The sequence below is a fragment of the Grammomys surdaster genome, unplaced genomic scaffold (assembly GCF_004785775.1).
Source record: "Grammomys surdaster isolate TR1022 unplaced genomic scaffold, NIH_TR_1.0 607, whole genome shotgun sequence".
Classification (NCBI taxonomy): domain Eukaryota; kingdom Metazoa; phylum Chordata; class Mammalia; order Rodentia; family Muridae; genus Grammomys; species Grammomys surdaster.
The window spans coordinates 304,305-330,525 of NW_021605026.1; the positions used below are offsets into that span (position 1 = coordinate 304,305).

The following is a 26,221-nucleotide window of genomic DNA, read 5'->3' on the forward strand; positions in this document are numbered from 1 at the left end:
TTTGATAACATAGACACAACTGTAACTTTAACTTTATTGAAGGAGAATCATAAAACATTAATGGATTTAAATGTAAGAAACTTGATGAGATTGACTCTAGAACAGACGTCTCTACTACAACCATAGAAGAACGGTCATCTCTCCACGCTCGGCCGGCATGGACATATTCTGCTCTAATAGACATGTAACTACTAACTCTGGGGAGAGTAGACAATGCGCTACAAGGTAACACTGCACAGGTCCAGAAGCAGGTCTGCTGCCTTAGGCTTCTCAGGGTCCTATTCATCTTTGTATCAAGTCCTGCCATAGGATTTCTCTCCAGCACAAGATTTTTTGTGACTACAAAGACTAGTGAGATATACAAAGCCTTTTCCACATTGAATACATTCATACCGTTTTTCTCCTGCATGAGCTCTTTTGTGTATTTGAAGATAACTACGACTTACAAAGGCTTTACCACACTGAGTACATTCATAGGGTTTCTCTCCAGTGTGAGTTCTTTCGTGTACTTGAAGAAGACTGCGAAGTGCAAAGCCTTTACCACATTGAGTACATCCATATGGTTTCTCTCCAGTATGATGTTTTTCATGGTACTGAAGACTAGCACGACTTGCAAAGGCTTTACCACACTGATTACATTCATAGGGTTTCTCTCCAGTGTGGGTTCTTTCATGTATTTGAAGATTACTGCGACGTGCAAACGCTTTACCACACTGATTACATTCATAGGGTTTCTCACCCGTGTGAGTTCTTTGGTGTATTTGAAGATGACTGGGACTTACAAAGGTTTTACCACACTGATTACATTCATATGGTTTCTCTCCAGTGTGATGTTTTTCATGGTACTGAAGACTAGCACGACTTGCAAAGGCTTTACCACACTGATTACATTCATAGGGTTTCTCTCCAGTGTGAATTCTTTCGTGTATTTGAAGATTACTGAGACATGGAAATGCTTTACCACATTCACTGCAACAATAGGGTTTCTGTCCCGTGTGAGTTCTTTTGTGTACTTGAAGATTACTGAGACGTGTAAACGCTTTGCCACATTCACTGCAATCATAGGGTTTCTCACCTGTATGAGTTCTTTGGTGTATTTGAAGATGACAAGGACTTACAAAGGCTTTACTGCATTGACTACACTCATAGGGTTTTTCTCTAGTATGGTTTTTTTCATGTTGTTGAAGACTACGAAAATTTGCAAAGGCTTTACTGCACTGATTACATTCATACGGTTTTTCTCCAGTATGAATTCTTTTGTGTACTTCAAGATAACTTCGATTTACAAAGGCTTTTCCACACAGAGTACATTCATATGGTTTCTCTCCAGTATGAACCCTTTTGTGTATCTGAAGAGAACTGTGACTTATAAATGCTTTACCACATTCATTGCACTCATAGGGTTTTTCTCCAGTATGAGTTCTTTCATGTACTTGAAGAGAACTGGGACTTGGAAAGGCTTTACCACAATGACTACATTCATAAGGCTTTTCTCTAGTATGATATTTTTCATGTTGTCGAAGACTATAGAAATTTGCAAAGGCTTTACCACATTGATTACACTCATATGGTTTCTCTCCAGTATGAATGCTTCTATGTATTTTGAGATAACTGCGGCTTGTAAAGGCTTTACCACATTGAGTACATTCATACGGTTTCTCTCCAATGTGAACTCTTTTGTGTACTGGAATATAACTGCGACTTGCAAAGGCTTTCCCACATTGACTACACTCAAAGAGTTTCTCCAGAGTGTGATGTTTATTATGATTTTGATTTTTACTGGCATTTTCAAAGGCTTCACCACACTTCGAACACGCATAAGGTTTCTCTCCAGTATCAGTTCTTTGGTGTATCTGAGAACTGCGACTTACAAAGGTTTTACCACATTCTCTGCAGTTACAAAGTTTCTCACCCATATGTGTTCTCTGATGTATTTGAAGAGAACTGGGACTTACAAAGGCTTTACCACAGTGATTACATTTATATGGTTTTTCTCTAGGATGAGTTGTTGCATGTTGCGGAAGACTATGGAAATTTGCAAAGGCTTTACTGTATTGATTACGTTCATAGGGTTTCTCTTCAGAACGGATTCTTTCATATGTTTGAAGAAAACTGTTACATACGAAAGTACATTGTTTCCTTCCATGGCCCTTATTCTCACAGGGCTTGTATCCACAATTACAGATGTTGTATCTATTAAAGAAGAAATAACAAAAGGTTTTTCACACTGGATTCTCACATGTGAACTTTTTTTTCCTCATAGATATGTACTATAGGGGTTAAGGCTTCTCTATGACAACAAACTTCCTGCTTCCCGTAAACTATTCCCTCTCACTAAACTTTGGAAAGTCACTATAAGTATATGAGTAACACCAGCTTTACTATGGACTATTTGGTTATAAAAAGACATACACTGGTCCCCTAATCAATGATTCCTATGATACTCAAATAGGATGAAACTAAATGGATTTACAGTTCTTCAACATGGCTCTCATGACTAAAATAGTGTCATGTGTTAAGATATTATTTGTCTCTTTCCTTAGAGGAATGCCACACAAACATAACTCAGTTACCTGAAATTCAAGTTCATGGTCTTTTGAGAATTCACTAATCATCAGTATACTTAAAGCTGTGTTTATTTACACTGTTGATTTTCCTTAAAACTTCAAGGTACATTAAATTGTCTAAAGTGAAACATTTGCATTAGCTTGCACATGAAAATTACCTCCCATGTCTTCCAGAACTTTGACAGTGTTCTTCAATATTGTGGTCTTCCAATCTGTACCCTAAAATACAGTACCAGAAAATTTATGATAAATTATTGGATACTGTGCAAATTTTAAGTTAGTATCTCTGATGAACCTGAGAATCATGTCTGAGTATGTATATTCACCAAATACTTCCTCTGTCATAAGAGAAATCACAGAAGTGCACCAATAACCAAGAAACACTTGTCCCCTTGTTTAGAAAGTGAACGACAACTAGCATTCTCACCTACGGCAGTGAGGTTCCTGCAGGTTTCCAGCATCACATCCTTATAGAGACTCTTCTGGGAAGGATCCAGCAAAGCCCACTCTTCATGAGTGAAATTCACATGCACATCCTCATAGCTCACTGCGGCCTAAAATAGCCCAATAGGGACATAATAGACATGGTGAGACTGACTGCACTGTAAATGTACATTTCACTGAGAATATATTTACATAATTCTAGTGTTCCACACATGTATTCCACATCATAGACTTTCAAATGCAGTCACAGGTCATCACAAGTAAACAGAAAAGAGGATCACACCTCTCATTTCTGGGCCCACTGAATTCCATACAGCATTGCAAGACAAATGACTACTAACAGACAATCCAGAGAGACACTCGAGCAGGTCAACACTATTGAATTATACAATAGCAAAATTATATCAAAACCCCTAACTTCAAGAAAGGATGGACAAGACGAGTGTGGTGATGTACACCGTTAACATCAGACTCAGGAGGCAGAGACGGGGATTCAGTGACTGCTGGGCAGCCTACTTTGCATACTATTTTCATGACAGCCAGAGGTAAACAGTGAGATCCTGTCTCAAAAAAAAACAAATAAAGGATAGGAAACACTCAAGAGCTCACTTGAAATTCCTCCAGCAAGTTAAAATTTAGTTTATCAGAAAACTGGAGTGCCCAGTTTAAACCACAGGGGGAATATAATATTTCTACATAGGAGTGCATTTGTAATAAGTTACTGACAGATCAAAGAGGTCTCAAAAATATTAGTAAATATATATTGATCCAAAGTCAAAACCAAAAGCAACAGCAACAAAAGGAACACAGAAAGGAAAAATGGGTCAACACTTAAGATCAAGTGAGGACATTAGTCCCCAACACTCATTTGGAGGCTTCCAAGCATTCATACGTCCAGGTCAACAGAATCCAATGTTCTCTTCTGAGTTCATGAACACCATGCACACAAGTGGTACACATTCATGTATTTGTGTGCATGTGTTTGCGTTCACACACATGTATATGCAAAGGACGAGTGTTTTAAAAAGCAAGAACATAAAGAGAGGGAGAACCTAATGTTACTCTAGGGAGGGGCATAATCTCATGCTTGTGAAGGCTCAGGATTAAGGACAAGAATGATTGCCATTTGCTTAAAAAATAAGACCTTCTTCAAAAGCTCAAAACTCAACATGTGTGTAAAGCTCAATACAAGTGCTTGGTGCCAAGAGTAAGTGCATGTGGGTGCCATGCTGCCCGGGGCAGTGGGAGCAGCTGACCAGGCTGGTGTGCTCGGGGGGACTACATCCTGAAGTTCCTCACGGTCTTCCCCACATGCTTTCCTGAATCAAGTAACGTGTGGGATTCTGGAATAACGGAAGGGAATGGTGTGGACGTTGAGGGTGTGGTGGACCTGATTTGAGCAGGCAAGGAGGAATTGATCTGGACAATGCTGTCTGTACCTCTTCCTGAGGCTGACAACCCAGTGACCACTCAAGTGGTCAATCACTTTCTAAAAGGAAGGGGCATGTCATCACAGCCATCCCATCATGAACTTTAAGCTCCATGCCTGCACTGAAGAAGGGCAACGGGAACCAGGCAGTAAGCAGCATTTGAACAGGATGAGATGCACCAATGGGCACAGATGAAGAAGGAGTGGTCTTCTGAATATGCACGAAGAGGAAAGAAGCCTCGAGGGTTAAAATCTTCATGCCACGTTTCAATTACATGCACAAATGCTGTGGGAGGGTATTCTGCAAGCTCAAGTGAAGCAAAGATGAATATTAGTTACAGCCTGATTATCCTATGTGAGCCAGGACATTCCCTGGCCTCTGCATGCTGAGGGGACTATGGCAAGTACCCTGCTTCTTCCCTTATGGAGGGTGGACACTGGGTGCAGGCTCTCCATCTCTCAGGACTCCATGGACCCTCTCTGCCTGTCTGATTGTTGTTGTTTGGTTGTTTTGTTAATCAAATAACCCTCCATGCTCTTCCTGACCCAGGAGAGCACCTATCCTGAGTTTTAGCCATGTGACTGGATAAATCACAGTGAGTCTTTCTACACTAACCAAGAACATATATGTGGAGGAATTTTTTTTGCTACTGTTGTTTGTAGGCATCAATTAGTACTGGAGTAGAATTTAGAAGACTTTAGCTACTTACTCTCAAAGAAAATCAGAAAATCAAGAAGTCAGTCATATGGAAGTTTGTGTTCTTACTATAGTAGAAAGAACACTGGGCTCTGGAAGTCATCTGAGATTTATCTTGCTTCTTTTATCTTTGATTTTTAGGCAAAGCAACACCCTTAGATCTGAACTGTCTCTTTTATAAAAGAGGAAGACTGAGCCAGGTGGTAAATATTCAGAGTCCTCTGGGCTCTGAGAGGCTGTGGCTCTGGAGGGGAAGTTGAGTCAGGCTGTTAGTCCTGTGCTGCTCCAGTCCTGTTGGAGGGTTATTTCCAGAATAGAGGCCATACTTCTCCTCAGTAATTCTTTTTTTTTCCCCTTTCAGAATATTTTCTAGATGGCGAGTCACAGCAGAGGGATACGGCCACAGCCTCCCCTCATCCCTTCCCTTCTCCTTGCCCTCAATCCTCTTAGCCTTTCCACTGCCCATGTTAGACAGTAATCATAACACAAAAGAAGGGAAAAAAGGGGGAAAAAAGACATTATATCCCAAAGTCCTAGGCTAGATATTACTAATAAGTAAGTTCCTGTAAACTTTACATCTCTGGAACTGAGCTGGCAGGGAACAGCAGGTTGATAATGCCAGAAGTCCACTAAGATCAGATAGAAATATCCCAACCAGCTCGCCACAGGCATCTTTGTCATTTTACCTGAGCCTCATCCCAACAGACTCTCCTTGAACTGTATTTTAAAACCTGGAACTATAAACTCCATCCATTTGCACTATTCAAGCATATGTGTGTATGCAAATGCATATGTATGCATATGTATGTATGTATACACACAAATTAGCTGGCCATATACACATATACATACTGATGGCAGGACCTTTCTTAGCTTGTGTTTTTATATACTTTTCACCAAATTCATGACCTCGCTCTTGCTCTCTTTATCTTGAAACAAACTTTAAAAAGGAAAATAAATTACAGGGAAAATCTGTCTCCTCATGAAGGACTTGAAAAATTTACAACCTGCTTGGCTATTCCTGTCCTTTTTGTGTTGAGTACAGTTTCTGGCTGTTGGTTTGCCATAGTCTGAGGAGTAAGGACTGTAATGTCTTTACTGTCATGTCAGGAGCCATGATGGGACAAGCTAATTATTAGCAGATGATCATCCTGAAATGCTTGCCTCAAATTATTATATAATCTGCGACAAAGTCAGCCCTCATCTAGCAAGGCTGTGAGAGACATATTTTAGGAAAGATTTCTGCTATTAATATGCTTTTTCTATTATTATTATTATTATTATTATTATTAAACATATATAACAATCACTAAGCAATAGCACACCCCTTTGGAGCAGATCTCTGCAGACCCACAAAGATGTACTGTCTTTTAGTGATGCTATATAGACAAATAGATGACTTCTTAAGTCTTAATGATGATCCTATAAGAATTCCTAAAATTATATCAATGATTATTAAGCTCTTTTATAGTGAGACTGCTATTAGGTCCCTTTCTGATAGTCAAAACTGCAATGAGAACTCTGCCAGTCTCCCAAGTGTCATCAGTTAGTTGCTCTTAGATAGTAACCAGACTTTCTCCTGCTCAGAGCACATTCCACGAGGCTGTAAAACAATTAACCAAGGGTCACTAAAACTCACGATTTATTACAGGTGCTGGGACAGAAGAGAAAATATTGCCTGGGTTTATCTATACAAAACTTCACTAATTTCTTAGTTATAGTTTTAAACCTTCAGTGAACCTGTGAAGCTAGACAGGTGATGGATGTTTAGCCAGATAATTACAGAGCTAGGTCTGGGCCTGGGCCTGGCTCAGTTGGTAGAATGCTTACCTAGCATGCATAAAGTCCTAAATTCCATCCCTAGCACACATAAGACTTGGGTGTGGTAATGCACACCTGTAAGCTCAGCACTTAAGGAAAGCAGGAAGCTCAGAATTCTCAAGTCTACCCTCTGCCTAGTGAGTTCAAGGCTAACCTGAATCACATGTCTCAAAGGTAGAAGAGTTCCTTACCTACTCCTGCAGTTAAACCTCCTAAGACCTAAAAGCTACATTTGGGGCAGAGGCCAGGCTGGCACCCAGGTAATAGTCTCAAACCTTGAGTTCTTACATAAGGAACATGTAGGTTAGATACAACTAAAACACATCTTTGAAATTCTTTCCCAACTTGACCTTCGACATTGAGGCCTCTGTCGGCTGCATCCGTGGCTTCACAGAGCTGGAAGACATCCAGAACTGGATGTGTCGGCAGTGTTGGATTTTTGTTGTTGTTGTTGTTGTTGTTGTTTTGGGTTTTCGAGACAGCATTTCTCTGTGTAGCCCTGGCTATCCTGGAACTCACTCTGTAGACTAGGCTGTCCTCAAACTCAGAAATCCGTCTGACTCTGCCTCCCAAGTGCTGGGATTAAAGGCGTGCGCCACCACCGCCCGGCTGGATTTGGTTTAAAGTTTCTTTCATACTTTGGTTTTGCAGAGAATTACGAGGCCACTTTCCCGTCTCCATTACTCTGGCAGCAACTTGGCCCAGGAAGGTGTGAACCTTTTAGGACAGGCTATTCCTCTCCTCTCCAAACAAACAAAGTACAGCATATAAGAATGGTGAGTATTTAAAGTTGAAGAGGGCAATGCCTGATTTGAAGACTTTAATCAGGATCAACTCTCCCTTGAGGCTTTAATAATGAGTGCCTGAAGAGTGGATGCACTGATTTCCTCTCTAAGATGCTTTGGAGGACAACTTTGTTCAAATTGTAAAAACAGCAACAGTGTGTCCCTATTCCCTCAGGGAGAGAGACATGAACAAATGGAGAGTCTGCACTACAGCCTTCCAGAGTAGAGACAGGTTATTGGAGGTCTTGAACAGTAAACCAAGAAAGTGTTGGGGTTAACAGAATCTGTGTAGGAACAGCCTACTTTAGGTAGTCTTGCTACCAAAGCACATAGCTGCAGCTCGGAGATGGGAGAGGAAGACACCAAAGGCTTACAGTGAGGCTCCAGTCATGGAGGCAGGGACCCTGCAGCCTAGAGGCACACAGGACCAAGGGTGCTTTGTTTGTTTTCCCGTGCAGCAGTGTTAGATCTAACTCCCTCCCCTACTTGGCCTGCACATTTCCTACTCCATTCTAGGTTTCTTGGTCCTGGTTTTTGCCCAGGGCAGCATCTACCTCGTCCTCTTGGGCAGTTTGTCTCTGGGAAAGGGATTCCCCTCCTCAGCTTCACTCACACCAGCAGGATCTTACTGGTCTCCAGTTGTTTTCTCCTCCATGTTGAGTTTCTGTTCTCAGGAAAAAAACTCAGATTTTTATGGAGGAGGAAAATATTCAGACCCTAGTTAACCTGGCGCTCTAGGATGTTTTGCTTGGGCAGTGCTTTGAGCTGCTGCTCTTTGTATTTTTATCCTGGTCTCTGTTTCTCTGCCTTCTCCTTACCAAGGTCTGAGCCCAGCACAGCGACAGGGGTGTTAGTGCTCAGGGCACCTCCCAGGCCTGCACAGAGCTATCAGCAAGGAACAAGGTACTGTGAACAAGGAACAAGAGGATGCTACCTTAGCATCCTCCTGGCTGTTCCATTTAATTCTAGCCTTTAGTTAGCTGGGCCAGTAGCCTTGAATTATTCCCTTTTATTGCTTCAAACCCAATGCTTGGAGCAGCAAAATAGGGCACTGACAAGAGGACACCTTAGACACTGGGCAGTGACTTCCAGCCACTAGTAGGAGGTCCCACCCTTTTGCTGCTGCCTGGAGACCTGATCCGCAGCACCTGTGTCTCACAGCTTCAACCCACCAGCTGTACGATCGATCGTATGCCACTGTTGCCAGCTTTCTTATTCTGCTCCTAGCCAAATGTTTCTTTGCTAATACAAAAATGTGTTTTTCTCTACCTACACAATCCAGCAAAGTTACTTAAGATAGGAAAGGCTCTGTCTTAATAGATTTTTACTACTGCTATTAAATTCTATTCAGTTACAACCAATCCTTATGGCTCTCAATCTTATCAGAAGTCTGCTAATACTAACTTAGTTTATGGCTGACAGAATTCCCAAAGCCTCTAACAGTTGACCCAAGATGGTTTCAGAAGACTTGGACACTGGACACCTAGAAGATACAGCCTGGACTGTATGTGATGATACAGTCACTAACAAACGCAGTGGGCTAGACTGGATGCTCTGAGTCAAATGACTTAGCTAAACCAAGGTAAGTCATTTCTCATGTCACACGTATCCATTCCACAGAGAAAAAGCCCTGTGTCTTCTGTGCTTGGAAGCCAAACTGACTTTGCCCAAGAGACTATGGAGACCACAGGAACTGTTGGCTAGTGGACTCTGTCATTTTTTAAAGTAATATATAACTGGTAGATTGTTGTTTACTCTTTATCAGACTTCTGACTACATTGACAGCTAAGCTTTCACAGATATTATCTGTTACCTCATTACCTAAACTCAGTTGCCATCAATTAAATATTTCATATTTCCTCTTCTTGCTATGACACTGTCCTAATATTATCTGAGTTCCTATAAACTTGCCTAACTAATAAAACATTCCACTATACAATCCAGCAAAGGTTCATCTTAAAGACTGCTTGTATTGTTAACTCATGCTGTTATCTCTTTTGTAAACTTACAAGCTACAGGAAAACCACTCAGATCTACTCTCACAGACCAAATAGATGCCATCCAGATAAGTACATCTGCCTAAAGTTCCCACTTACTACTACCTATTACAAAGGGTGGGATCCCTCTGGGTTTCAAATGTACATCTTAGAAAAAATTTCTTTCTCCCAAATGTACTTAATCTTACTCCCTATATCTTGTCAAGTTCAGGCACATCCAAAACAGCTCCAGAGAAGCAACCTCCAGATGCTCCATCTCCTGTCACACACACAGCTGCTTCTACTGGAACCTTCTGACCTATCCTCAGATGGCTCCATAGACAGCAGGAAACAGCCAACTCTCCTAAGACCCAGCTCGAGAGCTAACCACTCTAAGATTGTTTGGTAATGTCACTTACTGTAATTAACCAATGAGCCTACAAAGAACAACAAAACCCAACAGTGGCTGATGAACTTGGCAACTGATAACTACTGGCTTAAAGTCATGTTGGCAGGCAGGGCAGTCAGGACAAGTGATGAGAGATGGGAGCAAGTGCTTGACATGCACAGAAACCTAATTCCATCAGCCGGAGACACAGACCAGAACACCCGCTTAGGAAGGAGACGCAACTGCTTCTGTTTTCTATTGCACTTGTAAGACCTGGAGTCTGTGATGGTGGAGACGGTGTGGCTGCTCAGTCTGAACCTCCAGAGAGGTACAAAGAAGACCAAGTGTGATGAGAGAATAAATCCTGAAGCCTCCCCAGAGACGATCTTCCTCCAGACAGGATCCTCCTCCTAAAGGTTCCATAAGCACCAAATGAAAGCCACAGACCAGACGTTCACATCCACCGTCCTACCTGGGAGATTCTCCATCCAGCCTGCCACAGGTCAACACGGGTCATGACAGGCTCTCAATCATCCCGTAATGCAAGATGGATTTAGTCTAACTTCAAAGATCCTCATATTGTAGAACAGTCCCAACACTGTTCCAACGTCCAAAGGTTTTTCTGATGCTCAAGGCAAGATCTTGTTGTGATATCATATATGTGTGTGTGTGTATATGTGTGTATGTCTGTGTGTATGTGTGTGTATATGTACGTGTGAGTGTGTGTGTGTATATGTGTATGTGTGTGTGTGTATGTGTATGTGTGTATATGTGTATGTGTGTATGTGTGTGTATGTGTATGATACTATATGTGTGTGTATGTGTGTGTGAGTGTGTGTCTGTGTGTATGTATGTGTGTGTGTATGTATATCTTCACAAAATACAATGGCACAGAATACACATTTCCTTTCCAACGTAGTGTGAAAAGATTGGACCAAGGCAAGACTGAAACCTTGTTGGGCAGAGCCAAATCTTGGGGCTGTGTCAGACACCTGGGGTTTCAGTTTCAAGGAGCTTAGACAGCTCTTTCTGCAACTGTTTATCTTTGCCCACAGTTTCACAAACAAAAGGTATTTGGGCTGGTAAATGCTACATGGCTTCTTGGTTGCTGTACTTATACAGCTTAAAATAAATGTCAACACTCATAAACTTCCTTGTGTCAGTGAGACCATCCTCCAGTAATACTAAAAAAGAGATGTCAGACTTCCATGCTGTCTGTTTGCTTTATTCTCTAAACACTGCTTTATGTGAAGTATTTACTGACTTCCTTGGCCAAAGAAGAACTCTCTTAGCTGTGTGCCTCCAACAGACAGTTATCCAGTTATCAAAGGAAGCTGCTAATGATCTACAGGGCTTCAAAGACTCGTGTGAATCTGCATCAGCCTAGAGAGTCAACCTTGGGCAAACACACTCCCCAGGGGAACCAAAATAGACTGCTGGGTGCTAAACAGCTGCTGGCAGTGAGCAGCTAGGACAGCTGGAGGCTGCAGACACAGGTGAAGCTGGCTGTTAATGCCACACCTCACACTCCTGCCCCACAACCGGTAATCTCCATGCCTGTTTTTCCCCAAGACACTCGTGACTCCTCTGTTCCGCCTGTGGTATCCATTCTTGTGTCTACCCAAGCATATCCTAGGAACCTGTACTTTTATATTCATTTCTTAGTTGCTTTGACATAAACTAGATAGAAAAGAAAAAAAAAGAACATTCTAACATGATTTCCTTCTCAAAGATTTTAAACGTTTTCTGTATTCTGTATCTTAAAGTCCTTACATTATGACTGAGTACTTAACCGCAGACTGCATGGGGGGTGGGGTGGATTTCACTCACAGTTTCATACAACAATGCATCGTCAAAACCAATGAGGGCACAAACCCAAGCAGAACAGGAAACTGGAGACAAAATCTGATGCAGAGGCCATGGAGGGTTGTTGCTTATGGGCTTGCTCCCCAGGGCATGCTCAGTTTGCTTTTTTTATAGAAGCCAAGACCCAGAGATGACACAATACCCATTAGGCTGGAAATGCCTCCATCAACCAATACTTAACAAATACCCCATAGGTATTTCTCATTCTTTATGAATTTCACATCATACACCCCAATTCCACGCATCTGCCTTCATTTCATCCCTTTGTCCCTACAATTTTCCCCCAAAAGAAAAAAATCTTGTTGTGAAAGCTATACTGTGCCCTGCCTGGTCCTTTGGGCTGGGGCAGACACAGAGTTGGTCTGCTCCTGTGGAGATACTGAATCCTGAGTCATCCTAGAGGAGCCAATGCACTCAGAGCAGCCGGTAAGAACTCCATCTCACTCCCTAAGCCCCAGAGATACATCTGAGAGCCAGGGACATTCAGGACACAGCAGCTACCCAAACCCCACCCCTCCGGAATTCCACTTCCCTTCCGCCCCTGCCTGGTCCTTTGGGCTGGGGCAGACACGGAGTTGGTCTGCTCCTGTCCTGCGGAGACACTGAATCCTGAGTCATCCTAGAGGAGCCACTGCACTCAGAGCAGCAGACACCAAGGTGGTTTGCACTTGGGAGACATCGTATCCTGAGCCATCCTAGAAAAACCACTGCACCCAGAGCAGAAGGATTTCCAGATCCAAGAGGTGGCCTAAGTCCCAGGAGTTCTTCCACCCAGGAGATTAGGATCATAAGACCACAGAGACATCTGGCCTCTGAGGAGCTCTGCAACAAGCAAGATAACTGGAAATACAGACTCCAGTCTTACACAGTGAGGGCAGGTAACACTAGAGTTAAGCAGATGGTGAAAGGCAAGCGCAAGAACATAAGCAACAGAAACCAAAGTTTCTTGGCATCATCAGTACCCAGTTCTCCCAATATAGCAAGCCCTGAACACCCCATCACACCTGAAAAGCAGGATTCAGAATTAAAATCACTTCTCATGATGATGATAGAGGATTATAAGAAGGAATTAAGTAACTCCCTTAAAGAAATACAGGAGAGTACAAGTAAACAGGTAGAAGCCCTTAAAGAGGAATCATAGAAATCCCTTAAAGAAATGCAAGAAAACACAAAGAAGGAATTAAACAAAAACATTCAGGATCTGAAAATGGAAATAGAAACAATAAAGAAATCTCAAAGGGAGACAACCATGGAGATAGAAAACCTAAGAAAGAAATCCGGAGTCATAGACACAAGCATCACCAACCGAATACAAGAGATAGAAGAGAGAATCTCAAATGCAGAAGATACGGTAGAAAATATTGACACAGTTGTCAAGAAAATGCAAAATGCAAAAAACTCCTAACTCAAAACATCCAGGAAATCCAGGACACAATGAGAAGACCAAACCTAAGGATAATAGGTATAGAAGAAAGTGAAGATTCCCAACTTAAAGGGCCAGTAAATATCTTCAACAAAATTATTGAGGTAAACTTCCCTAACCTAAAGAACAAGATGCCCATAAACATACAAGAAGCCTACAGAACACCAAATAGACTAGACCAGAAAAGAAATACTTCCCGTCACATAATAATCAAAACATCAGATGCACAAAACAAAGAAAAAAATACTAAAAGCAGTAAGGGAAAAAGGTCAAGTAACATATAAAGGCAGACCTATAAGAATTACACCAGACTTCTCACCAGAGACTATAAAAGCCAGAAGAGCCTGGACTGACATCATACAGACCCTAAGAGAACACAATTGCCAGCCCAGATTACTATACCCAGCAAAACTCTCAATCACTATAGATGGTGAAACCAAGATATTCCATGACAAAACCAAATTTGCACAATATCTTGCCACAAACCCAGGACTTCAAAGGATAACTGATGGAAAGCGCCAACACAAGGAAGGAAACTACAACCTAGAAAAAGGAAGGAAGTAATCTTCCAACAACCCCAAAAGGAGATAACTATACAAACATAATTCTACCCCAATAACAAAAATAGCAGGAAGTCACAATCATTTTTCCTTAATATCTCTTAACATCAATGGTCTCAATTCCCCAATAAAAAGACGCAGACTATCAGACTGGATACACAAACAAGACCCAGAATTTTGCTGCATACAAGAAACGCACCTCAGTGACAAAGACAGACACTACCTCAGAATAAAAGGGTGGAAAACAATTTTCCAAGACAATGGTCCCAAGAAACAAGCTGGAGTAGCCATTCTAATATCAAATAAAATCGACTTTCATCCAAAATTAATCAAAAAAGATAAGGAAGGACACTTCATACTCATCAAAGGAAAAATCTACCAAGGTGAACTCTCAATTCTGAACATCTATGCTCCAAATGCAAGGGCACCTACATACATAAAAGAAACTTTACTAAAGCTCAAAACACACATTACACCTCACACAATAATAGTGGGGGATTTCAACACCCCACTCTCAGCAATGGACAGATCATGGAAACAGAAACTAAACCGAGACACTTTGACATTAACAGAAGTTATGAACCGAATGGACTTAACAGACATCTATAGAACATTTCATCCTAAAACAAAAGAATATACCTTTTTCTCAGCACCTCATGGTACCTTCTCCAAAATAGACCATATAATTGGTCACAAAACAAGCCTCTACAGATACAAAAAGATTGAAATAATCCCTTGCCTCTTATCAGATCACCATGGAATAAGACTGGTCTTTAATAATGACAAAACCAATGGAAAACCCATGTGCACATGGAAACTGAACAACTCTCTACTCAATGATGACTTGGTCAAGGAAGAAATAAAGAAAGAAATTAAAGACTTTTTAGATTTCAATGAAAATGAGGACACATCATACCAAAACTTGTGGGACTCCATGAAGGCAGTGCTAAGAGGAAAACTCATAGCTCTAAGTGCCTACAAAAAGAAACTGGAAAGAGCACACACTAACAACTTGACTGCACAACTAAAAGCTCTAGAACAAAAAGAAGCAAATACACCCAGGAGGAGTAGAAGGCAGGAAATAATCAAACTCAGGGCTGAAATCAACCAAATAGAAACTGAAAGAACAATACAAAATATCAATAAAACCAGGAGTTGGTTCTTTGAGAAAATCAACAAGATAGATAAACCGTTAGCCAGATTAACCAGAGGGCACAGAGAGAGTATCCAAATTAATAAAATCAGAACTGAAAAGGGAGACATAACAACAGAAACGGAAGAAATTAAAAAAATCATCAGATCCTACTACAAAGGCCTATACTCAACAAAACTGGAAAACCTGGATGAAATGGACAATTTCCTAGACAGATACCAGGTACCAAAATTAAACCAGGAGCAGATAAACCATCTAAATAGTCCCATAACCCCTCAGGAAATAGCAGCAGTCATCAAAAGCCTCCCCACTAAAAAAAGCCCAGGACCAGATGGTTTTAGTGCTGAATTCTATCAGACCTTCAAGGATGACCTAATACCAATTCTCTTCAAACTATTCCACAAAATAGAAACAGAAGGAACACTACCCAGTTCGTTCTATGAAGCTACAATTACACTCATACCCAAACCCCACAAGGACCCGACAAAGAAAGAGAACTTCAGACCAACCTCCCTTATAAACATCGATGCAAAAATACTCAATAAAATTCTAGCAAACCGAATCCAAGAACACATCAAAACAATCATCCATCATGATCAAGTAGGTTTTATCCCAGGAATGCAGGGATGGTTCAATATATGGAAATCCATCAATGTAATCCACTATATAAACAAACTCAAAGAAAAAACCACATGATCATCTCACTATATGCTGAGAAAGCATTTGACAAAATTCAACATCCCTCCATGATAAAAGTCTTGGAAAGATCAGGAATTCAAGGCCCCTACCTAAACATAGTAAAAGCAATTTACAGCAAACCAGTAGCCAACATCAGACTACATAGAGAGAAACTTGAAGCAATCCCACTAAGATCAGGGACTAGACAAGGCTGCCCACTCTCCCCCTACCTATTCAATATAGTACTGGAAGTCCTAGCCAGAGCAATTAGACAACAAAAAGAAGTCAAAGGGATACAAATAGGAAAGGAAGAAGTCAAAATATCACTATTTGCAGATGATATGATAGTATACTTAAGTGACCCCAAAACTTCCACCAGAGAACTCCTAAACCTGATAAACAACTTCAGCAAAGTGGCTGGTTATAAAATCAACTCAAACAAATCAGTAGCCTTCCTCTACATGAAAGATAAACAGACTGAAAAAGAAATTAGGGAAATGACACCCTTCACAATAGTTGCAAATAATATAAAATACCTTGGTGTGAATCTAACCAAGCAAGTGAAAGACCTGTATGACAAGAACTTCAAGTCTCTGAAGAAAGAAATTGAAGAAGATCTCAGAAGATGGAAAGATCTCCCATGCTCATGGATTGGCAGGATTAATATAATAAAAATGGCCATCTTGCCAAAAGCAATCTACAGATTCAATGCAATCCCCATTAAAATCCCAACTCAATTCTTCACAGAGTTAGAAAAGGAAATTCTCAAATTCACATGGAATAACAAAAAACCCAGGATAGCGAAAACTATTCTCAACAATAAAAGAACTTTTGGAGGAATCACCATCCCTGACCTCAAGCTGTACTACAGAGCAATAGTGATTAAAAACTACATGGTATTGGTACAGAGACAGGCAGGAAGATCAATGGAATAGAACTGAAGACCCAGAAATGAACCCACACACTTATGGTCACTTGATCTTTGACAAAGGAGCTAAAACTGTCCAGTGGAAAAAGGACAGCATTTTCAACAAATGGTGCTGGTTCAACTGGAGGACAACATGTAGAAGAATGAAAATTGATCCATTCTTATCTCCTTGTACAAAGCTCAAGTCTAAGTGGATAAAGGACCTCCACATAAAACCAGATACACTGAAACTAATAAAAGAGAAGGTGGGGAAAAGCCTCGAATACTTGGGCACAGGGGAAAAGTTCCTGAACAGAACACCAATGGCATATGCTCTAAGATCAAGAATTGACAAATGAGACTTCATAAAATTGCAAAGTTTCTGTAAGGCAAAGGACACTGTCAATAGGACAAAACGACAACCAACAAATTGGGAAAAGATCTTTACCAATCCTTCATCTGATAGAGGGCTAATATCCAATATATACAAAGAACTCAAGAAATTAGACTCCAGACAACCAAATAACCCTATTTAAAAATGGGGTATAGAGCTTAACAAAGAATTTTCAACTGAGGAAACTCGAATGGCCGAGAAGCACCTAAAGAAATGTTCAGCATCCTTAGTCATCAGGGAAATGCAAATCAAAACAACCCTGAGATTCCATCTCACACCAGTCAGAATGGCTAAGATTAAAAACTCAGGTGATAGTAGATGCTGGTGAGGGTGTGGAGAAAGAGGAACACTCCTCCATTGTTGGTGGGACTGTGAGATGGTGCAACCACTTTGGAAATCAGTCTGGCGGTTCCTCAGAAAATTGGACATAGCATTACCTGAGGATTCAGCTATACCACTCCTAGGCATATACCCAGAAGATGCTCGAACATATAACAAGGACATATGCTCAACTATGTTCATAGCAGCCTTATTTACAATAGCCAGGGGCTGGAAAGAACCCAGATGTCCTTCAACTGAGTAATGGATTCAAAAAATGTGGTATATTTACACAATGGAGTATTACTCAGCTATTAAAAACAATGAATTCGAGAGGTTCCTAGGTAAATGGATGGAACTAGAAATTATCATCCTGAGTGAAGTAAGCCAATCACAAAAGAACACACATGGTATTCACTCACTGATTATTGGATATTAGCCCAGAACCTTGAAATGCCCAAGATGCAACTCACAGGCCACATGAAGCTCATAAAGAAGGAAGACCAAGTGAGGGTGATTCGGTCCTTCTTAGAAGGAGCAACAAAATACTCAAAGGAGCAAATATGGAGACAAAGTGAGGGACAGAAACTGAAGGAGGGGCCATCTGAAGACCATTCCACCTGAGTATCCATCCCATGTGCAGTCACCAAAAGTAGATGCTGATGTGGAAGTCAGGAAGTGCATGCTGATAAGAGCCTGTTATGGATGTCTCCTTGGAGGTCTTCAAGAGTCTGACATATTCAGAGGCAGATGCTCACAACTAGCCATTGAACTGATCATGGGGTTCTCAATGGAGGAGTTAGAGTGAGGAGTGAAGAGCTGAAAGGCTTTGTGGCCCCATGAGGAGAGCAACAATACCAACCAACCACAGCTCCCAGGGTCTAAACCACCAGCCTAGGAGCACTTAGGGAGGGATCCATGGCTTCAGCTGAATACGTAAGAGTGGAGGGCCCTGCTGGGCATAGGTGGAAGAAGAGATCCTTGACCTCATGAAGGCTGGATGCCCCAGGGGGTGGGAATTTTGAGGGTGGGGAGGTGGGAGTGGGGGGTAGGTAGGGGTTACATCTGCAGAGAAGAAGGAGGAGGGCTGAGGGGATAGGGGGTTCCTGGGTGGGTGGGGGATGGGATAAGGGGACAACATATGAAATATAAATAAAACATCCAATAAAAAAATTTAAAAAAAAAAAGAAAGCTATACTGTGTCACAGTATGTCACACAATATACTCTTTTGTCCACACAATTTACCTGCAAATGTTCGTTACAATTGGTCTTGTTTAAGGCCTCTGGCTCCTGCTACCCTATCAATATTGGATACTCACCAGGATTCCCCTTGACATTGTCCTGTGTCATGGAGGTCCTGCAGCTTTGGATCTGCAACAGAGCCCCCTTCATGACTCCAGCAGTTCACAGATGAGGTAGACGACATTGAGGTCGGCTAATTCATAGCTCTGGATCTGTGTCTGGGTGATAGCTGAGTTGGTCAGACCACCAGGTCTCCCACATACTACCACCAGGGCAAGGTCTACAGTACTTCCCCAGCGAGACAACTCAGAGACATAGCAGGCAAAGATCGGGGCTACATCTCTTGGAGTCTCCAAAGGAAACTTCAACTTCCCAGTTTCATGCAATGGCCTCTCTGGGCCTCCATCCAGGGACAGCAGCACCTGGCCTCAGCAGCTTTCCTCAGTCAGGTAGAGAGAGTCTGTAACTCCTTCTATTCCTGGCTATAAAGCCAGAGGCACGTGGCCAAAGCAGCCACGTTCTGCTACTTCCTGGTACTGGAACATGACCCCTTCGTTCAATTACGTCTTCAACAGCTTTCTATTCTCCATGATTTCCTTCACTGCCTAACCCTGGCTGTCTTAGAACTTTCACTGTAGACCAGGCTGGCCTTGAACTCAGAGATCTACATGCCTCTATCTCCTGAGCAATGGGATTAAAGGTGTGTACTAAAATGCCTGGTCCTCAATTTTTCTTAAGAGATCATTATAAGCATGGCCACTATATCTCAAGATCTGGATTAAAGGCTTGTGAGGATCTGGATCAAGATAGTGCCATCCGACCTCAAAATCCTGATCAAAAATCTATTCAGACTCCAGATCTGGATCAAAGCATGCAATCTCTCTTGCTCGATATCTGGAACACTGGTTGTGATGGTTTGTATATGCTTGGCCTGGGGAGTGGCACTATTTGGAGGTATGGACTTGTTAGAGTAGGTGTGTTGCTGTAGGCATGGGCTTTAAGACCCTTGTCTCAGCTGCCTGGAAGCTAGTCGTCTCTTAGCAGCCTTCAGATGAAGATGTAGAACTCTCAGCTCTGCCTGCACCATGCCTGTCTGGATGCTGCCATGCTCCTGCCTTGATAATGGACTGAATATCTACACCTGTAAGCCAGCCCCAATTGTCCTTATAAGAGTTGCCTTGGTCACGGTGTCTGTTCACAGCAGTAAAATCCTAACTAAGACACTGGTATACTCTCCATTTCTGGATGGTCACGTTGTATATAATCACACTGACAACTGAAAACAGCCATCATAACCCATCCCTTGTTAACGTGACACACAATCATATTTCTTTATGTCTAAATGAAAACAATAACCAGGTCATAATAATGCCTGAGCTGATCTCACTGTGCCTCATACAACTGCACAGACAAACAATGAACTTAGCTGGGCTCGATCTCGCCTAAGGTCACCATCCCTGTAATTCCTTTGAGATCTTCGATCTATTTATCTGCTGGGACACAGGATTTGGCTCCATTCCACTTCCTGGTGCCCCTTTGATCCTTGAACTATACATCTTGTATCTGTCCTTGCTCATACTGTTCTTTGCAAAATGTTCTCTTACTAAGAGTGAACCAAAGACAGTCTCCACTAGGCTGTTTTGAGATTTCCTTTGCCAAAGTAATTAATCTAAATCTCTCCACCTTAGCCTCAGGCAGACTCTTCAGACATAGGCAAAAGGCAGCCAAATTCTTCACCAGAATATCACAAGAACAATACCTAAGCATCATACTAAAATCCCTCCCCTCTGAGACATCTAGAGCCAGGCACCCAGAGTTCAAACCACCCTCAGCACCATTGTCTTCCACGCTTCTACTACTATGGTCCATTAAGTCCCACTTAAAGCATTCCACTGCTTTCCTAATCCAAAGGCCCAAAATGTACATCTCTCAAACAAAAGCATGGTCAGGCCTATCACAGCAATACCCCAGACCCTGGTAGCCACTTCTCAGTTAGGGTGTTAATGCTCTGAAGAGACTCCATGAATAAGGCAGCTCTGATACAGGATGTTGCATTAAGGCTGATAAGGGTTCCAGAGGCTCTCTCCATTATCATCATGGTGGAGAGCAGAACTGTGAATGCAGGCTTGCTGCTGGCGGTGCAGCTGAGACTACTCCAGGTGGCTGGCCCTCAGGCAGGAGGGAGGACTCTGTGCTCTGCAGGAAGACACAGGGACAGCACATGAGGCAGAGCTTGAGCATAGAAACCTCAGAGCCTGCCGCCCAGTGATGACACGCTTCCTACAGCCAAGCCACATGAACGCCAACAAGGCCCCGCCTCCTCATAGTGTCACTGTTCATGTGCCAAGCATGCAAACACACGAGTCAACAGGGGCTAGACCTATGCAGACCACCACTTACCCAATACACCTTCCCCAGGGACCAGGACGTTTTCACCTCTGTCCCTAGTCTACATTTCTCTCAGCAGATCTGCGCTTGATCAAAGACAGCAAACAGGGAATACCTGCAGACTGCAAGGGGTTGAGTTCTGTCCTTGGTGAAAGCTGATATAAACTAGTACAGCTAATACAACTGTTCTCTGTTCCTTCAGAAAACGCCCACCCAGTTGCCTAGATTTGACTCCTTGGTCCTGACAGCAGAGACCCCAATTTCAGGCAGAAAGAAGTACACAGAAGAGAGTGTATCAGCCCTGCCCCCTCATCAACCAAAAACTGCTAAGTTAAAAATAAGTTCCCTTTGGGAAAACTTGGTGGAGATGGGAGGGCACTCCTTCTCTTTGCCCTTCTCCAGAGTAGGAATACCCATTACCAAGGAGGTCTGACCCCCTACAAGAGAGTGTTTAGAAGACCCCTCATCTGTCCAAAAGCTACATCTGACGTGACTGCTAAAGTTATCTATTTTTGCCCAACTGCAGTCAGTACAGACGGCTCAGGACACACTGTATCTCCTGGTCTGTCACCTGCGTGGCCTCCAGCGGTGAAGCCTCACAACTTCCTGGAGACCGCGTGTACATCAGACAGCATCAAAAAGACACTGGCTGCCCAGGGGAAAGGCCCACACTTCCACCCTTAGAGTCAACAGCATTTTCCCTGGACACATCATACTCCCCTAAAGCCTGTCCCAGATGGGAGCCCAATGCAGTCACTGGACCCAAATGAACCATTCAGCAGGACTCCAAGGGCTCTGTACAGATAAGACATTCCTCAACCCTCCTACTGGTGCTATGGCTTCTCTCGTGCCGGCAGACAGACATCACACAGGGAATCATCAGCCACAACTGTATCTCTGGAGATGCTCTGACACCCAGATGGGACAAAATTATTTCTGAAAACTGACAAGAAAGAAACACCTTTAAATTTGGGGCCCCAAATTTAAAACAGACCTTTGTACCACCAACAGGGAATAGCCCAAGGATGCATAGCCACTCAACACAGGTTGAAAAAAGGATCTGGAAGGTGGGGGGAATGCTTGCCAGACAGAAAATAAGTCCACCTGTAGTACTAGTGACCATTGAGGAGGCTAGACCTGGGCCCCAGAATAGGGAGTTAATAGGGATGAACACATAGATATCCAGACAGAATAAAACTTCTCTTGTGTAGTCTAAGGGCATAGAACCCTATCAGAAGCCCTCTCAGGCATTTGGGACTCTCTTCCACTTGTTTAAGATAACACAGAGAACTGACATGGGGGCTCCAGGCATATTAGACAAATAAAGACCCAGGAATAAAGTCCGTTATTCAGAAATTAATTGTTCTGCTTCTCGAAAACCCATGGGACCTCTGAAAAAAAATAGAAAACTGCCTATATTCCTACATTCCTTTCTTGAAAACCAGGTGGACCCCATAGCTAAAGCAAAACTCCAAACTATGGGTGGGCTAGACTTGCTCTGTTTTAAAGAAGGTCTTTGCATGACCCTAGGGGAAACCTGTTGTTTTTATGCTAACCACTTTGGAGTTATTAAAAACATGCTGGCCAGAGTAAAACATAAATTCCTCAACAGAGAAGAACAGAGAGAGCTCTGACTGGTTTGAATCTCTGCTCGCCTGGCTCCCAGGCTGACGATGCTCCTCACTAGTCTTACAGGGTTCCTAACATTATTTCTGGTCTTACTCTTAGCTCCTTGTATCGTCAACGCTATTGTGTGGTTTGTGCACAGCCACATAAGCACAGTCAAGCTCATGAGCCTGAGGGTCCAATACAACCCCCTCTACTCTGAAACAGAGAATCAAAAACTGGAAACAGGTAAAAAGAGGGGAGAAGAAGGGGGCTGGGAACAAACAAATGAGACTTTTCCTAAGTACTGCCATTTTGTTTTCAGGCTCCATTTTGGTCATGAGATGAAATGAAGTTCAAGTTCCAACGCTCTAGGGGAGCTGAGGAATTTCCAGATGTCTAGCCAACTCTTCCTTATTAATTTATTCCCCAAAACATAATAATTGTTTGTCAGGTGTTACGTGGTGTTGGGGTAAATCTCCAATCCAAATAGGACCAATCAAAGAAAACACAATTCAATTATGAATACAAACTGCATGCCTAGATTGGGCAGATTTACCACTACTCTATTTCATTCCCCATCTATGAGATCCCTTGTAACTTGCAGTTTTTCCAGGCCACTTCCTTCTCCTCCATTGTCCTTCCACCTCTCTCTCCTCCCGTCATCTCTCACCACTCCTCTCCAGTCGTCACCTCTCCTTCTTCTCTTTCTCTCCTCCCCTTCTTCTCTTTCCCTCCTCCCCTTCCTCTCTTTCTCTCCTCCCCTTCCTCTTTTTCTCCCCTACCCTTCCTCTTTTTCTCCCCTCCCCTTCCTCTCTTCTTCTCCCAGCTCCACCTCCTCTTCTACTGCCTAATCACTGAACTCCACTGCAAATACAATGTAGCAGAATACGTATCCTGCTACAACATGGCTACATGACACAGTTTCAGCTGCTGGAGCACCCTCAATCTGAGTAATGAATCCCTGGCTTTCTAGTACACAGATGACGTTCTTTCATGTATGCTTGTCTACTTTGTCTAAACTCTGGGAAAGGGATTGAGGACATTACTTGAGAAGGACATGGCTCTGATGTCTATTAGGAACTAACTGCTCTGGCCCTGGCCGTTCAAACAGCCAACCCAGGCATAACCGGACAAGCGGTTCTAGGGTTGGAGGCTGATGGCCTTAACTGTTTTCTGTTAATTTTTAGCCAACTCATGATGATTGTACTAGGAAGTATTTGAAGCAGGAAATGTTTTTGAGAATCCTGAAGTTTTAGTCATTAGGAGAATTGAAGACCCCAAGGAACAGGAACACTTGGCCTAGGTCACTAAGAATAGGGATGTTCGTAGAAAATATACAGGACAAGATAGGGCAAGAAATAACTGGATCTGTTGGATTAGTGAGCTGACCTTCCTGAAAAAATTGGAACATAATGATTTGACCCCCTGGCACGTTTGCCTAATAAGAAAATTAGAATAATTCTTAAGAGATAGAATTTGGGCTTGTGAAGGAGCCCTGGGAGGAGTTGCAAGAGGAATGAATATTACATATGAAGAAGAGTTTGAAAAGCACTGTAGAAACAGACGTTTGGATAAGCTTAATAAAGAGATCTTGCAAATGTCAGACAGGTTAAAAATATTAACATTATCCTGACCTGTTTAGCACCTTTCTGTTTTCATGCTAATGCTATAAACATATGTTCATGCCCAGATGATCTGGAGATATGGAGGTTTTTCTGAGAGGTAAAAGTTAATGCATAACTTACTTTAGCAGACACTAAACTGTCTCTGTGTGTGCATTATGCCTTCTGGTGGCATAGTTAAATGAGGTTTTTCGGGAAAACTAATGTGCTTGAGAAAAATAATGAAAAGGCTTTTGGTTATGTATTGTTGCATAACTAGGATGTGCGTAACCAACAAAAGCCTGAGGTAAACTCAGAGAGAAAAAAAACAAAAGACAAACCTGAAAGCTGTCTCTGAGCTCAGCTTCTGAACAACTACGTCAGCTTGATCCTGTGTCACTGCCTGAGACTCTTGACTTCAGGCTGATCCAATCCTTCCATTCTCAAGAACCCCGAAAAAACCTGAGGCCAGTCCTCAGCAATTGTTCCTAGCCACAAAAGTACAAATGATCTTGATTGTGGCCACGGCAGCACCAAACACAGTGGGACGGGCACTATTTATAAATCATTAATCAGGAGAGTACACCAGTCTGACTCTAGCTTTTGTCAAGCTGACTCAATCTCACCAGTACCTCTGAGACATCTCCCAACTTTCAAACACAAGACTTTTAACCAAACCTCAATCACCTTAACACTCAGTTTTCAGCCTGTGAAGGGCACACTCACATGCAAAATTTTGAAAGTCTGGCAAGTTTAAGACTGGAGAGATGGCTCAGCAGTTAAGAGTTCTGCTCCAGCGGAAGACCTAGGTTTGGTTCCCACCACTAACATAGTGCCAAAAAATCATTCCTAGATCCTAGTGGAGGGCAACTAATGACCTCTTTGGTCTTCTGTAGCACTAAACACCCAAATGATGAACACACATACACAGAAGCAAAACACTCATGTACAGGAAACACATTTAGTAAATTAAAAATACCCATATCTCTTACATGTCACCATGGATAAAGTAGCCAGAAATACACAGAAATGGAACAAATATCTGTAGCCAAACTTAAAAGAATCAAAGAACTCAAACAAAGGAGAGAAGTTGCAAGATTGTAGACAAGAAGTCTCAGTATTATCTCAGTACACACTCTGAGCTACAGATTCAACAAATGTCCAATAAAGAGTCTAACGATTTCTGCAGCGAACGACAGAAAACCGACGACGAAAGGTCATCATGAAGGGAAACATGAACAACACAGACTGAATAAACAGCACAGTGACACCACCTGACTTCAACACTTCCCCTACCCCTGCAATAAAGACTGCGCCGTCTGAGACAGAACACGGACACCCGCAGAACGTGAGAGAACACTTAGAACACAACCACAGTTAATGCTCGGTCAATTCTGACACCTGAGGAGGGAACCACAGCGGGTCTGTCTTCCTAACACACGGGACTGGACCACGGTGGCATCTACATGCGACTGCGTGGACAGCACAGACGTGATGACACCGGCGCAGAGTTAACTGCAGACGGGTCCTGCTCCTGCACGTCAGGTGCCAAGTGCGGAACTTCTAGACGACGCGGGGAAGCCAGAGCTCTGCGGCTCAGCACTGACTACCCCGACACTGAGAGCCGCGCATGCGCGCGCTGAATGCTGCCCTGCAGTTTACAGACTCCAGGCCGGCCTCCCCCTGTGCGCAGGCGCAGTCGGGGAACGACGTCACTGAGAGGTCCCGCTTCCGCCGGGGAGGTGCAGGGACCTCCGGGGAAACAAAGGGAATCACACCGGGCGCCGCGTCCCGCCGCCGGGTCCCGCACCCCGGGACAACGCCACACGGGCTCCCGCGATCCTCCCCGCGTGGGACGGCGGCCCCGCTCACCATGGCGCGGAGTCCCAGCCCGCCCGCTCTCCTCAAGGCTCCCAGCAGGGGTTGAAAAAGCAGCACACGGAACCACGAGAGACTCCCTCAGATTCAGTCAAAC

The 26,221-nt window shown here is 42.9% G+C and overlaps 1 protein-coding gene across 1 annotated transcript; it reads right to left on the minus strand.

Moving 5' to 3' along the window:
* Nucleotides 1-20: 20 nt before the first annotated feature.
* On the minus strand, nt 21-26,221 carry LOC114633392 (zinc finger protein 709-like). Its single transcript, XM_028781976.1, has 4 exons — nt 26,119-26,221; nt 2,995-3,121; nt 2,726-2,786; nt 21-2,193 (listed from the first exon to the last, which is right to left on the minus strand). The coding sequence occupies exons 1-4, from the start codon at nt 26,119-26,121 to the stop codon at nt 294-296; spliced, it is 2,091 nt and encodes a 696-aa protein (XP_028637809.1). The 5' UTR covers nt 26,122-26,221; the 3' UTR covers nt 21-293.